The following is a 14,310-nucleotide window of genomic DNA, read 5'->3' as shown; positions in this document are numbered from 1 at the left end:
TGTTTATTTTCAATTTCATTAATTCAACCACCTGTAGGAGTAGGAAACCTCTTTCAACTTTTATTCATAAAGCTGTTCTTGCAGTTCAAGTACTACTTATGTACTTGTGCATTACTCTGAGTGATAGTTTTGAAGGTTTTTCACAGATTGTTCCCATCGGCTGTTGAAGTTCAAACAGCTGAAGTGAACTACATCTCTTGTTTTCAACGCGGCATCCTTTGCTGTTTTCTTCCGTTGACTCAGATTAACAGCGGTAAGGAGCATCATTTACCTAAGTATTCATTGTCAATTTCATCAGATCTTGTAATTTTGTAGCAACTGTAACAGTGTCAAGGATTGTTTACCGCGTCCTTTGTAGATTTCTCAAACAGGGCACAGTTCATTGAATTCTGATGCAAAAATTTGATTAATTGGATGTATCGTCAGTAGAATCTCAACCTCTCAAAATGCAGAAATGGAATATTGTCTCCGTTTTCCGGAATGTACAGAAAATGTAACCAGTGTTTGATCTTACAGTTGTAAATTTTGTGTTGTAGATGCCTCACTGAATGGGTTGGGAATGCCGCACGAAGGTTTGTGCATGCAAAATTTCTTGAGACCTAAAAGGTAAAATGATCCTGAACCCTCTAGAACTGATTGTTTTGGTCTTCGATCTCATATGTTTGATTATCGGCATCTACTTTGCATTTTTATCTGCAGTATTTGAATTTTTATTCCCACCTAAACCGAAATCATTGTGGAGAGAGATAGTTTTGGTAAGTTCTGTATATCTACATCTTTGAAACTTAAATAAGATTTTGAGAGAATGTTAGAGAAATATTGACCCGAGGAAGATTCTCTGTACTCTGTGGTCATGGAAATAAATGAGTCAGTTTTGCTTACTTCATCTACACTGTGAGGAGATGGAAGTTAAAAATTGGTCCAATTATCATCAAGTATTTGATGGTCAGTCATTAACAAACTTTTTAGAACATTAGGCAAAAAATTTTCTTACCTTATTCTATGATAAAATCAGTTTCAAAATTAGTGTTCTTGTTGAGTTCAAACGAGTGTTCATGTAAGATTAACATTCTTCTATTGGCAAGTCTTCGCCGAAAGCTTATTGATGGCAAAACTACAGAAACACTCATTTCGTTTTGCTACGTTGCTGATTTCCTGTTAAATATATTTTTTAAATGGAACAATAACCAATAGTATTATTCTTGAAAATTTCTCTGATCTTTCTTCTCTGTGTGAAGAATAATCTGTGAAATTTTCAATCAAAATTGTTGGTTTGGTACAATTAAATGGGAGCAGTAATAATCTTGAAACATTGCGAACAAAATATGCATTCTTGCAGTTTCATTGTCATTATGAATTTTGAATTACCGACTCATATTTCATATCGTAAAGCTTTTTTTCCCTTGAAAAAAAAAAAATCCCTCACCAATTTTTTTCATCTTCAATCTCTACCTTTGTAAGAATCAACTATCAAGATAAAATTAACAGAGCATGAACTCTCGTGGATCAATACTTTTCAGATTGTCGGAACTGAGTATGGAATTGGCAGGGAACTAGCACTGCAGTATGCAGCCCTCGGAGCTGTTGTGGTTTGTTGGGATACGAATCGCCGAGAAAATGAAAGGCTCGCTTTTGAGATCAGGAAACGAGGACGCAGAGCTTACGCTTTCACATGTGACATCACTAAAAGAGAACAGGTAAATTCAGCAGTATACCTCTGACTTGTAAGTTAAGATTGAAATGAAAGTAGAAGTAAATACTCTCACTCAGACTCACTCTCTACTGCAGACCCTTAATGTATATAAAGCCATTTTAGAAGAAGAGAATGCGACAGTTACCGGAAAGTCTTTAACATAAATAAATATTCAAGATTGAAAACAAGTTGCTTTAGGTACTGAGAGCATAGTGCGCGAAGTCAAAGTCGGCAACTGAAGTCAGCTCTGCAATTAAGTCCCAGGTCCATCATCCTCTTCGATTAGTGACTCATGATATGGTTTACTCATCTGATCTGTGAACCTTATCATTCCGATTTGTATGCTTATTTTCAGGTTCTAACCACAGGCAAAAGGGTGCTCGAAACAATTGGTCCTGTCTCAGTTATTGTGCACAGCTGCGGTTTGCCAAATCATGAGACCCTCCTAGATGTTACAGAAAATGCTGACTCTTTCTTTTGCGTTGAGCCGATGGAAAAGGCCGTTCTCTCTTTATTCTGGGTAAATAAATGGTTTCTGGTTTGCTTTTCTCTCCTGGTCTCTATTCGTTTTTCTATGGATTATTTTGGAGACTGAAATGGAGAATAATAGCAGTGACGTTGAATGGGACAAGTAATTGCTACAATAAGTCATCTCAAATAAAAGTGGAAACGTTTGAATCCACGAAAACATTATCATTCAGTTTCTTGTTGGACGAGATTGCAGCTTTGCAGTAAAAATCATGGCTGGAAAAAAAGACAAATTTGATTCAATTCATTAAATATTCTGGCTCATAAAATAAAAAAAAAATGTCAATTTATTCACGCAAAAAATCAGGATACTTCTTCTGAAATATCAGGAAACATCAAGAAAATCCAAAATGAAATTTTAGTATACACTCTGATACAGGGGTGCAGAAAATGTCCGATCATGCGCCCAGGCAGGCGTGTAAAAATGTGGAAGGAGGCAACATTTTGAAGGGTTAGAAGTCGAAAATCAAGTAAAAACAAGAAAATGGTCATTTATTTTTAGATTGGTGGGAAATTTTGTGGAAAACTGATGAGAAAAATGTGGAAAACCAGCCAGCAGGCACGTGAAGGTGTGAAAGCTTGATCGATTCTGCACCCCTGCTCTGATAATTCTCTTGATTTCATCGTTCATCTTTTTCGTTTCAGTTGCAAGAAGCATTTCTGGAGACGATGATCAAACAAGGCAAAGGACACTGGGTGCTCCTTAGCTCTGTGGCTGGAATCGAAACTCATCCACAACATCTGGGAATTACTGCTGCGCAGTTTGCTGTCCAAGGATTCAGTGAATCAATCTCTTACAATTTACCAAAGAAAAATGTCAACGTATCTCTTGTCCACATCTACCCGTTCATTCTGCCACCTCTATTTCAGAAAATTTTGCAAAAAAGGTAACTAAGCTTTCAACTCGGCAACTGTTATACTTGGTTGCATGTATCCTTGGAAGATGGAAAGAAAAAGAAAGAAGAGAAAGAAAGAAAAAAAAAAAAATCTCGATAACTGTTGTCCGCAGTGTGGACCTGTCATGTTGGGGAGAGCTTTTAAATTAGGATCTCATCTAGGTACTAGTATTTATCATTTTTGAAAAAGCCTTATCATAGTGTTTTCAATAGCAGCATCCTCTTTGTGATGCTGGCAGTCCATTGCTTTATGCCCAGAGAACTATCAGCCTCGTTTTATCTGTAAAAGAAAAAATTAAGCCTTAAACAAATTATTTATTTTACTTTGCTTTAAAGTCTGTAAGCGTTGCTTATTCATTTATGCCTACGTTTTCAGGTGTTGCCAATGCTGTAGTCTGCAATAATTGATTTTGATCTTTTAACAATAAAGCATCCTGCTAGTTCTAAAGGTTATTTGAAGATTTCTTTGAGTTTATGAGGTATAAGTGAGCTAAAATACCACTGGTTAATGGAACAATAAATTGAATCATCAAGGTTTCCTTCAGTAGAAGAGAATCCTGGTTTTCTTCGAGTGATTGAGGTTTTTGAGTAATTGAGATTTGAGTTATCCAGGTTCAACTGTACACATTAAAACAAAAATTTATCTATCGTTTTAACTTTAATCATGAGACCAAAACATAGATATTTGTACATATATTGTCTTTGCGAGAAGCACAGATACAGAGCCTCTTCAAATTCTTAATGGCATTTCTTCATGGTTTTTCTACAATTTTTTGTTTACCCCTCATTAGCTCCACCAGAGGCGGTTTTTATGTTTCTATGTTCAATTATTAATAGTGGTTCTGCCCACCTTTAAGTCTGCAACAATTTTTACTTGCTTTTTAGCCAATTCAAGTCTTCAATTCGTCTACCAATAGGATCACTAAGTACTTTTTCCTTAGGTAGCTTTTTAAAAAAAAAAAAAAAATCACTTTTCTTTCATTGGTATCACTCTCTGCATAGCATACTAAGTACCTACTCCAGTAATGTTTGTCTAAAAGGGTGCCATCAATCAAAAATTATTCAAGCCACCAAGCAAACAAAGCACTAAAATCTAATTCAATAACTTTTGTCAAAACAAGTTACGTAAAATCAACAATGTTGAAGGTTGTCAGGCAAATGCACAACTGACAATTCGCTTGCAGCTTTGGAATGATCAAAAAAATGCCATAGTAAAGGTCATTTAAGTGCACTGCATTGCTACCTTAGAGTGTGACATTCACTTTTGCCTCTATTTATACCACTAATCTGGAAAACAAGATGGAAAAAAAATCCAGCGAAATAAATTTTTTTTACCAAATTTTACCACTGTGAGACTGTGTTGGCCATAATATCTGTTTGACCTTTTGATTTCACTCTTAAAACAATCAAATATCAATAAATCTTTTTTAAGAGTGCCATATACGTATTATACAGTGCAGGCTAATGTTAGGTCGTTAAAATACTTGAAATTTAATTGGAACCACCACAAGTTTTTATTTAGCTTCAAGAGAGTCATTGTATTCGAAGACATCAGCAAAAACTCATCACCTCACTTTTTTCCAGAATTTCAAGTTATTTTGGTACTATTGAACCTCAAGATGCGGCACGACACATCATTTATGGCATGAGGCGTAACCGAGTGGAGTTCAGCATTCCTCTGTACTTACATTTCCTGAATAAGTTACTCAGGTGAGATGTTCTTGTTTTCCTTCTTGCATTATTTTTGCCTCTCCTAAACGTACTTTTTCTATTATAGGCTTTAAATCTACCTGGTATTGGTTTGCAATACCGTGAAAGGTTCTCATTAAAAGTCATGTATACTTGTAATCCAACCTTGACCTTAAAATTGACAGTAAATTTTGTATTTATTTCCAAACTTTCCAGCAGTCTTGACAACCTGAATCAGGAAATTCACAGCAACTTGGAAAAATCAGGGAATTTTGCAACAGTCAGCTCAGCAATTGAAGTTGGCACCATTTGAGAAAGCGTGCGAAGTTCTAGAGCTCCTCTTTTTTTAATTTGAATCCCTAGAAGTAGAGATTTAATTTTTTTTTAGTTCAGCGAAAGTCAGTGGGACCAAAAATGTAAGTTGAGGCCTTGATCAAAGGCCTGGACAAGTTTGAGAACACAGAAATTTTAGAGTCAAAGTGAAGCAAAAACTGACAAGGGCAATTTAGAAAAAGTCAGGGAGTCGGAAAATGAAGAAATAGTGAGAACTCTTTAACCACTTAAATCATCTGTTAGTTCACAAGTTCAATTGACTGTTGATTAACCAGATTTTTTCTCAATCTGATAAATTCTCTTTACTTTACAGGATTTTGCCGAAAAAGTCTGCTTTCATGCTGCGTGATTCGTTTGATACTGGCGTGGATTTTGGGTGATAAGACTCGTTCAGTTTTCAAAAACTCATTTGGCAAATCTAAGTATCTTGTAGGTAAACTTTTTTTCAATTTCTCTTAGGTACTCTGTTTTACTCTTGCAAACCAACATTCCCAATAGATCTGCTCAATTTTTATTATATTTATAAATTTTTGAAGACATGTTTACACAAAAAGATAGTTTAACCCTCGTAGGCTATCAATTTCTACGACTCTGTTATCTCCTCCGTAAAGTATGTTAAAACAATTATTTTTATACTCTTGTAGGTTTGTTTTGTATTTATAATGTTGCTTTTCCTTTATTGATCTTTTAACTCAGGGTGATTGTTATTTTTTTACAGTTTATCTTAAAAATATTTACGTAACAAAAGCAAGCTTTAGCTTTATTTGTTCTGGAGATCTGAGGAATTAGTCATAAAAATATGTCTTGTCCTCAAAAGCGCTTAAATTGGTTTATTTTTTATTTTTTTTCCTCCCAATATTTTTATAGAAGAACACTTTCTTTCACAGGCCCTTTAGATTTTTTCATTCCCTGGTTATCAATTTCTGATTTGGGCCCTATTGAAGCTATACATCAAATCAAATACACTACATTTTCCAGTAAGTAGCTTGAAAAAACGAAAAAAAAAAGATAGTGTTTTAGCACACTGAATCTGTCGGAGACAGACTACTTTTGCATGAATGTGTCCAATTTTTTTGTGTGCAAAATTCCACACAATAGTGCCACAGTATGCCCTCTATTCAGTGATTTGCCTCACATTTTTTAAAGGAAAGATGATACTTATCCATACTAAAAATGATTAATGGATGGCAACTGTACAAAAAAAATTCCTCAAAATGCATTCTGCTGTATGCTTTGAGCAGTCAGCTCATAAAACGCAATAGGATGAGGAAAATTTCTTACTTGGAAAAATCCGTCGGAAGGAACATTTGTCAAAGTGGAAGCTTTAGATCTCATGGGACCTTTTTGTGGGATTTGTCCCAGGGTAAAGTCACCGTTGTGAAGTTGAGGTTGGGAAAAATATTGAGTTGGTCAGTAACAACATGAGCACCAAGTATGGTCCTTGCACTCCTTGTAGAGATATCTAAGATTAACGGAGAGGAAGAAGATGTGAAAGCAAATTATGTGATATTTCGTTGTTTACTCAAATGTTCACATTTTCATTCAAGTAATTCGTTTAATGGTTCATTGTGTTCAACCATTATCCTAATGCTGGTTGAGTACTCGGTTTTACCAGTTTATCTTCCTGCACAAATTTGTCGCAGCCCTGAGAGCCCTGTCCTGTGAAGACGGTAACTGCGAAAAATCCTTGAAGTTCCATTCCTGGAATTCGACCCCATGGTCAAATTCTATGAAAAGACCTAGGCTTGTGTAACTTTGTCCTAGAGAATCGTGCTGTCAAACTTTGCTCACAGGATTTTGGTTGGCCAGTTGATAGCCTGACCATATTCTTATCAGATTCTCTTTAAGACTTTTGTCCAATGAGGCAGTGATTTTTTTTTTTTTTTTTCTACGCACAACTTTACAAAATGAGAACTCTTAAACTCATCAGAAATGCCAGTTTGGGGAATTGTAATTAAGTGTTTTGTGTGCATTTCTTGTAGTGTCTTCTTGTATTTGGGTAAATTGTAAATAGGTTTCTCCAAGGCAATTTTTTATGATCATTAGAATGTAAGTGCAATCAAAGAATCTGCGATAGTTCCAAATTGTTATGAGTTGTTGGCCAAAGGTGAGAAAATAGGTAACCGATGCCGAAATTATTCATGATAACCAAAAAGTTTCAGGCCTCTTTCACCCTTGTGATGATGGTGAAAAAATATAAATGTAAATCAAATGTGGCAAACATTTCTAACATTTTGACAATCAATATCTTAGTGTTTTTGACGTCTAATGTTATCATCTCATGGACACAAGTGGTGAAAGTATGTCCTGTAATACTGACCGTTTGTTTCGTATTTTTAGCCTTGGTTACCTGTCTTCCATTTTTCTGTTTGAGATTACAGTATGTTTATAAGCTACTTATCATGCAGCTATTGTTCAATTTTTAGAACTCATACCCTTTAAGTTGACACATTTATGCCTAAAGGAACGCAATGGTGCAAGCAAACTCTATGCTAATAGTTCCTTTTAGCATAATTACACTCAATTTGTCCCTCTGAAATTTCATTGTTATCTAAGATTGTTTTGGCCCCCACCATTCATCAATTTGTCCTCTATTTTACATGAATTTTAATTTTAGTCATCATGAATAATCAAAATTTAATGATAGTCTATGTACTTAAAGTTTTTTGTGAAGATAATGAAAATACTCAGGCAAAAGGCAATCAGTTTCTGAACTGTTTGCACTTTTTCAGTAAGGATGAGGGTTTTTATACCATTTTATCAAACGAAGCATGTCCCTGCACAGAGAAGGGAACCCGAGATTTTTCATGTTTGTAATCGAATCGGTCAGTTACAAAAGGGCTCAAGCGCCAAAAATGAGAATTCAAGAAAAATGGTAATAACCGTTTTAATTGACCCCTTAAAAATCTAAGAGCTATAAAATATTAAAGCGATGAATAGTTATCTCATTATTAATTAATCTGCAATTTAAAATAGTTTGGACCATACAGTTTCTACTGTTTGTTTTGTATTTTTGTATCTGACGCTTGAGCCCTTTGGTAACTGACCGATTTAATTGTGTTTTAATTTTACTTTGTATTATATAAGATGGGCCTGAAAATAATGTGTAAGTAATGAAAAAAGAAGTGTACTACATTTTACAATAAGGAGCTAAAATTTCTGATTCATCCCTAAAAGCACCTATCTGCTTCAGAAAACTAATGACACATACCTCATTTTCAAAATGAACCAGGAATGTTAGTTCCCAATTGCAAAATGCAGTCCAAGTAATGTGGTGCCCAAGGATTTTGCACTGTTTAGTTGCCTGAAAAAGTCTGTCAAGTCTCTCTCAATTGATATTTTTGATATTCATGATATATTCATAATTTCTATTGCTTTCACCAGTTTATTGCTGTTGCTGCGCAATAATAATCCAACCAAAACTTGGCCTATCCTATCCTTCAATAAGGACAAGCTCTGTTTCCGAGACAGATGTTCAAGAAAGCTTTTGACCTATTGCGAGAGTTGTTGATATTAATCACAATCCAGTCTGAATCAGATAATTTTATATATAACTGTTTATTTTAGAGAGCAAATTTTTTTCTTAGTCAGATTTATCTGTCGCTGATCTTTTCCTAGGGACACATTTTAGGTAGGTACTTAAAGAAAAGAGTAGTCATCCCCAAGGTTTTTGTTGGTGGTGGTCATGACTGTTTTGTAAATTCAACGATCAAAAAAATATATGTATGGAATTTAACTTTTGTTAGTCGTGCACAAAATAAGTTGCCAAAATGTTCACAAAAAATCATAGTTTACCTGTTGTTTTTTTGTTGAACTATTTTTTTTTTTTATTATTTGGTCTCGTCATTTTAGGGGAGTTTTTTAGGATTGGGCCGGGGTGGCTACCGCCTTCTAGAATTTGTTTTTCTTTTTGTTTAGAAAAAATTGATGAAGCATCTATTTTTGTCAGTTGTTTTTAATATTGTTTTGCTCAAAAAGCCAACAAAATTAAACGCACTATGTTCAATTCTGCTCTTTTATTATTTTTCAAACTACCTCCTGAAATTTCTCGTATTTTTAATTAAGTACAGCATCATTAACTAGAAATGAGCAATTTTCCCTCTTTTTAACAACTTTTTACTCTCATGATGAGTTACAATATCAATTTTTTTTTCAAATTAAGTCCAAAGGATCTTTGATCTCCGGGGTATGTGAAGATGAAATTGTAAACCCAGAGGTTTAATGGGCCGGAGAATGTATTTTGTCTTGCTCTACGATCAGCGGTTTTGGAGTTCTTTGCAAATTTCTATTTTAAGATGGGCTAATTTTCATATTTGAAATGAAAGTAGTGTCCACCTTGGCTCCTTGCGAACAAAAATTAAGACGTTAAATTTACTATCATTTCAAGTAATACAGTAGGGTGTTGCCTTGCCTGCTGTCTTGGTTGATTAAAAGTGAACACATTTTTCCAATCCCAATACGAAAATAGACCAATTTTTAAGTAGGAATTAACTTGTAAATCAACAACTGTCAATTATAGAGTGGAACACTCGCGATTTTCCCGCTTTCCAATAATTCTGGGTCTACTTTGGTCCCCCCCCCTCCCCTCCCCTCCCTCATAGGCCCTGAGTGTCTGGATCCTCTAGACACATTTTTAAATGTTAAAATTATGATGATTAACACTTTGACTGCGTTTCTCAGAACGGAACCAAGATCAGCTATTGCCAAATTTAACGAACAACGAAAGAATACCGATTGTCCCTCTGAGATCGGGCTAAATTTGGCAGAGAGGTAGAAAAAGGAAATATAAGAACCCATATTTTTTTAGGCGCCAATGCCCAGCCGTTTTTGATTTATGAATTTTTGAAGTAGCTGATTTGGTTGGCCAAGAGTCAGCGCATTTGACCCTTCGATTTTGACTTTTCTCTTTCTCTGGAGCCGAAATGAAAAAGGCCAGCGTGCATGAAGGCTACTTTCATTGTAATCTTCCGTAGCATTTCTAAGGCGCAATGATACAACTATTTGAACTCTCGGGAATGCGTGAGGTATCACGCTGCATTTGAAGGCGTTTTCAAACAGCCAAGTTCCAATATCCGGATTATCGTTTTGCAAAGTTCATATTCGTTTGTTTTATTCCTTACCACCTGTTACTTTTTAATCATCGTATAAAAATCACCCATTCAGCTATGCATTCACCACTGCAAAAATGTCAAAGGAAATCGACGAGCCCAGCGTCCATGAAGGCTAATTTGATTGTAATCTTCCATCGCATTTCTAAGGCGCTATGATACAACTATATGAACTCTCCGGAATTCGTGAGGTATCACGCCGCTTTGAGGGCGTTTTCAAAACAGCCAAGTTCCGTTATCCGGATTATCGTTTTGCATACTTCATACCTATTCTTTGGTGTTATTCCTTACCACCTGTTTATTTTTAATCCTCGGGTAAAAACCACCCATTTGATCAATAAAATTGTAGCTAAAGGGCACTTCACGTATGCATTCATCACTGCAAAAATGTCAAAGGAAATCGACGAGTCCAGCGTGCACGCCCTGTCGATTTTTCTCGATTTTGGACGGGGAAAAAAATTTCGAGATTTCAGTCGCATCCTACGTAGTTGGAGGCGTAGAATCGATTCCGCACGGTCTCGACTCTCTATACTTTAAGATTCTAAAGGTCGAAATCCCGATATCGCATTTTTAAGTCATAACATGTGCTTTTTTCCAGTTTTTAGGTCTAGATAATTTCTTTTAAACGAAAAATTTACAAAGATTTCAATTTTTTTTTTTTAACCAAAACCAGTTTTTTAAATTGTTCGTCTTTTTCCGCATCCAACGAGTGGTCAATTAAGCTGGGGAACCAAACGGTTCCGGAGTTTGGATCGATTGAAGTTTCCGCTCAACGCGCGCCGACCGATTTTCGCGCGCAAAAAAGTCGGATTTGACTGTTATTAAATCAGATTGACTGTTCAAACTGAGCGAAATGCATTATTAGGGACTCTTGAGAGTCGCTGAGTTCAGAAATTACAGATACTTTAAAAAAATTCACGTTTTTAAAATTACATCTCCGCACAGGACCACTGAGCGGCCGGTCGGCGCTCAGTAGGCCTCTAAAATAGCGCTACAGAGCTGTAATTTTAAAAACGTGAATTTTTTGGAAGTATCTATAATTTCTGAACTCAGCTACCCTCAAGAGTCCCTAATAATGCATTTCGCTCAGTTTGAACAGTCAATCTGATTTAATAACAGTCAAATCCGACTTTTTTGCGCGCGAAAATCGGTCGGCGCGCGTTGAGCGGAAACTTCAATCGATCCAAACTCCGGAACCGTTTGGTTCCCCAGCTTAATTGACCACTCGTTGGATGCGGAAAAAGACGAACAATTTAAAAAACTGGTTTTGGTTAAAAAAAAAAAAATTGAAATCTTTGTAAATTTTTCGTTTAAAAGAAATTATCTAGACCTAAAAACTGGAAAAAAGCACATGTTATGACTTAAAAATGCGATATCGGGATTTCGACCTTTAGAATCTTAAAGTATGCAATTTTAGACGATTTTTCGTCCAAACCGGACCTCGATATCTTTCTTCGTTCGAGAGAAATCGAGGTTCACAGGTTTTGACTTCCACCCCCCCTAGCTCCCCCCCAAAATTTTTTGGGGGTCTGAAAATTTGGGAAAAGAAGCGCTCAAGTATGAGTAATCAATAGACAAAGTCTGAAGAAATTCCAGAGGGGGGCGAAAAAAGCCGTTTTTGCATCAAGCTCTTTCGCCGATAGGGTCGGAACCCTTCAGAGTTCTAAACGCCTAAAACGCCTTCAGAGAGTCGAGTATGTAATGACCTGAAACCAGCACGCACAACATATTCGTAACAACAATTGCTGCAGACGCAGCTGAAGACGAATTTTTCAGTTAAAAAAAAAAGGGGTCCTATGAAAGGAAGTGTGCGTGTAACGAGAGGGTATGTACGATCGACATGAATCGAACGAAAAATGAAAACGTTAACCGATCAACATCGATTCAATGTACAAATAAATAAAAAAATCGGATCAAAATCAGTGGAAAAGTTGCATTTACTATGAAAATCTCAAATCGCGTATTTCGAAAAAAGGATCAGTCAAGATTTTGATTTTTCGCAATTTTACGTGTACACGTACCATAGACTCGCCCCCTGCAAACCATTTTTGGATACATTTTTGTCGCTTTTTTTTTCTTTTAGATAAAAAATCTTGAAAATTTGAATTTTCAGCCAAAAAAAAAGGACGATAGCCCCTGCGCATGAGTCTAAAGAATCATTCTAAACCCAAAATCGGCAAAATTAGGAGAAATGAAAGCAGAATAGTGTTTGGAAAAAAAACCTCACATTCGATACAGAAATCGGTCAAGGGTTAATTCCAAGCGAGCTTACTCGGTTCAGACCCTATCGGCGAAATTTCCATTTCGACCCGAAAAATTTAGTCCATGTTATCCGTGTCGATTTTTCTCGATATGGGACGGGGAAAAATATTCGAGATTCCAGTCGCATCCTACGTAGTTGGAGGCGTAGAATCGATTCCGCACGGTCCCGACTCTCGGCGAGGCTTCCTGAGCCGAGAAACAGTCAAAAACTGGTCAAAAGCGAGTGTTTCTGACCACTTTTTGACTCTTTCTCTAGAACAATTTCAGTGGATAGCTCGAAGCGAGGGACTTGCGGAGCTTTTCCGACTGGAAAATCGCACTCAGCGGGTCAATTCCAAGCGAGGTCGCTCGGTTTCGGCCCGATCGGCGAACTTTCGATTTCGACCCTAAAAATTTAGTCCATGTAACCCCTCCCGTCGATTTTTCTCGATTTTTGACGGGGAAAAAAATTTCGAGATTTCAGTCGCATCCTCCGTAGTTGGAGGCGTAGAATCGATTCCTCACGGTCCCGACTCTCGGCTTGGTTTCCTGAGCCGAGAAAAAGTCAAAAACTGGTCCAAAACGAGTTTTTCTGACCAGTTTTTGACTCCTTCTCTTGAGCGCTTTCATCGGATAGCTCGAAGCGAGGGACTCGCAGAGCTTTCCCGACTGGAAAATCCGCCGAATGAAAAAGGCCACTGTGCATGAAGGCTATTTTCTATGTAATCTTCCATAGCATTTCTAGGGCGCAATGATACAACTATTTGAACTCTCGGGAATACGTGAGGTATCACGCTGCATTTGAAGGCGTTTTCAAACAGCCAAGTTCCGATATCCGGATTATCGTTTTGCAAAGTTCATATTCGTTTGTTTTATTCCTTACCACCTGTTTCTTTTTAATCATCGTATAAAAATCACCCATTAGCTAAATAAAATTCTAGCTGGAGCGCACTTCAGCTATGCATTCACCACTGCAAAAATGTCAAAGGAAATCGACGAGCCCAGCGTGCATGAAGGTTATTTTAATTGTAATTATCCGTAACATTCCTAAGGCGCAATGATACAACTATTTGAACTCTCGGGAATGCGTGAGGTATCACGCTGCATTTGAAGGCGTTTTCAAACAGCCAAGTTCCGATATCCGGATTATCGTTTTGCAAAATTCATATTCGTTTGTTTTATTCCTTACCACCTGTTTCTTTTTAATCATCATATAAAAACCACCCATTTGATAAATAAAATTGTAGCTAAAGGGCACTTCACGTATGCATTCATCACTGCAAAAATGTCAAAGGAAATCGACGAGTCCAGCGTGCATGCCCTGTCGATTTTTCTCGATTTTGGACGGGGAAAAAAATTTCGAGATTTCAGTCGCATCCTACGCAGTTGGAGGCGTAGAATCGATTCCGCACGGTCCCGACTCTCGGCGAGGCTTCCGGAGCCGAGAAACAGTCAAAAACTGGTCAAAAGCGAGTGTTTCTGACCACTTTTTGACTCCTTCCCTGAAGCGTTTTCAGCGGATAGCTCGAAGCGAGGAACTTGCGGAGCTTTTCCGACTGGAAAATTGCACTCAGCGGATCAATTCCAAGCTAGCTTGCATGGTTTCGGCCCGATCGGCGAACTTTCGATTTCGACCCTAAAAATTTAGTCCATGTAACCCCTGTCGATTTTTCTCCATTTTGGACTGAGAAAAAAATTTCGAGATTTCAGTCGTTTCACTTGTTCACTTGTTCAAGCGTTTCACTTGAAAAAGCGGCGGATTCACTTGAAAATTTTATAGAATTTGTTGTGTACTAATCAAAAAATTCACTGAAATTCGCAC

At 36.9% G+C, this 14,310-nt stretch overlaps 1 protein-coding gene across 1 annotated transcript; it reads left to right on the top strand.

Annotated features, from left to right (window-relative positions):
• Positions 1–32: 32 nt before the first annotated feature.
• On the top strand, positions 33–9,145 carry LOC109033683 (17-beta-hydroxysteroid dehydrogenase 13). The gene is made up of 7 exons (XM_019046406.2): positions 33–253; positions 537–755; positions 1,521–1,697; positions 2,049–2,213; positions 2,867–3,108; positions 4,702–4,827; positions 5,453–9,145. The coding sequence occupies exons 2-7, from the start codon at positions 612–614 to the stop codon at positions 5,517–5,519; spliced, it is 921 nt and encodes a 306-aa protein (XP_018901951.2). The 5' UTR covers positions 33–253; positions 537–611; the 3' UTR covers positions 5,520–9,145.
• Positions 9,146–14,310: the final 5,165 nt, after the last annotated feature.

Source organism: Bemisia tabaci, chromosome 6 (genome assembly GCF_918797505.1).
Source record: "Bemisia tabaci chromosome 6, PGI_BMITA_v3".
NCBI lineage: Eukaryota > Metazoa > Arthropoda > Insecta > Hemiptera > Aleyrodidae > Bemisia > Bemisia tabaci.
The sequence above is the reverse complement of the archived record's forward strand: the minus strand, read 5'-3'. Positions and strand labels throughout refer to the sequence as shown.

Coding starts and splice junctions, on each gene's coding strand:
- LOC109033683 (XM_019046406.2), top strand. CDS start 612: ATGATCCTGAACCCTCTAGAACTGATTGTTTTGGTCTTCGATCTCATA. Junction 1,698..2,048: donor ACATCACTAAAAGAGAACAG/GTAAATTCAGCA, acceptor GCTTATTTTCAG/GTTCTAACCACAGGCAAAAG. Junction 3,109..4,701: donor CAGAAAATTTTGCAAAAAAG/GTAACTAAGCTT, acceptor ACTTTTTTCCAG/AATTTCAAGTTATTTTGGTA.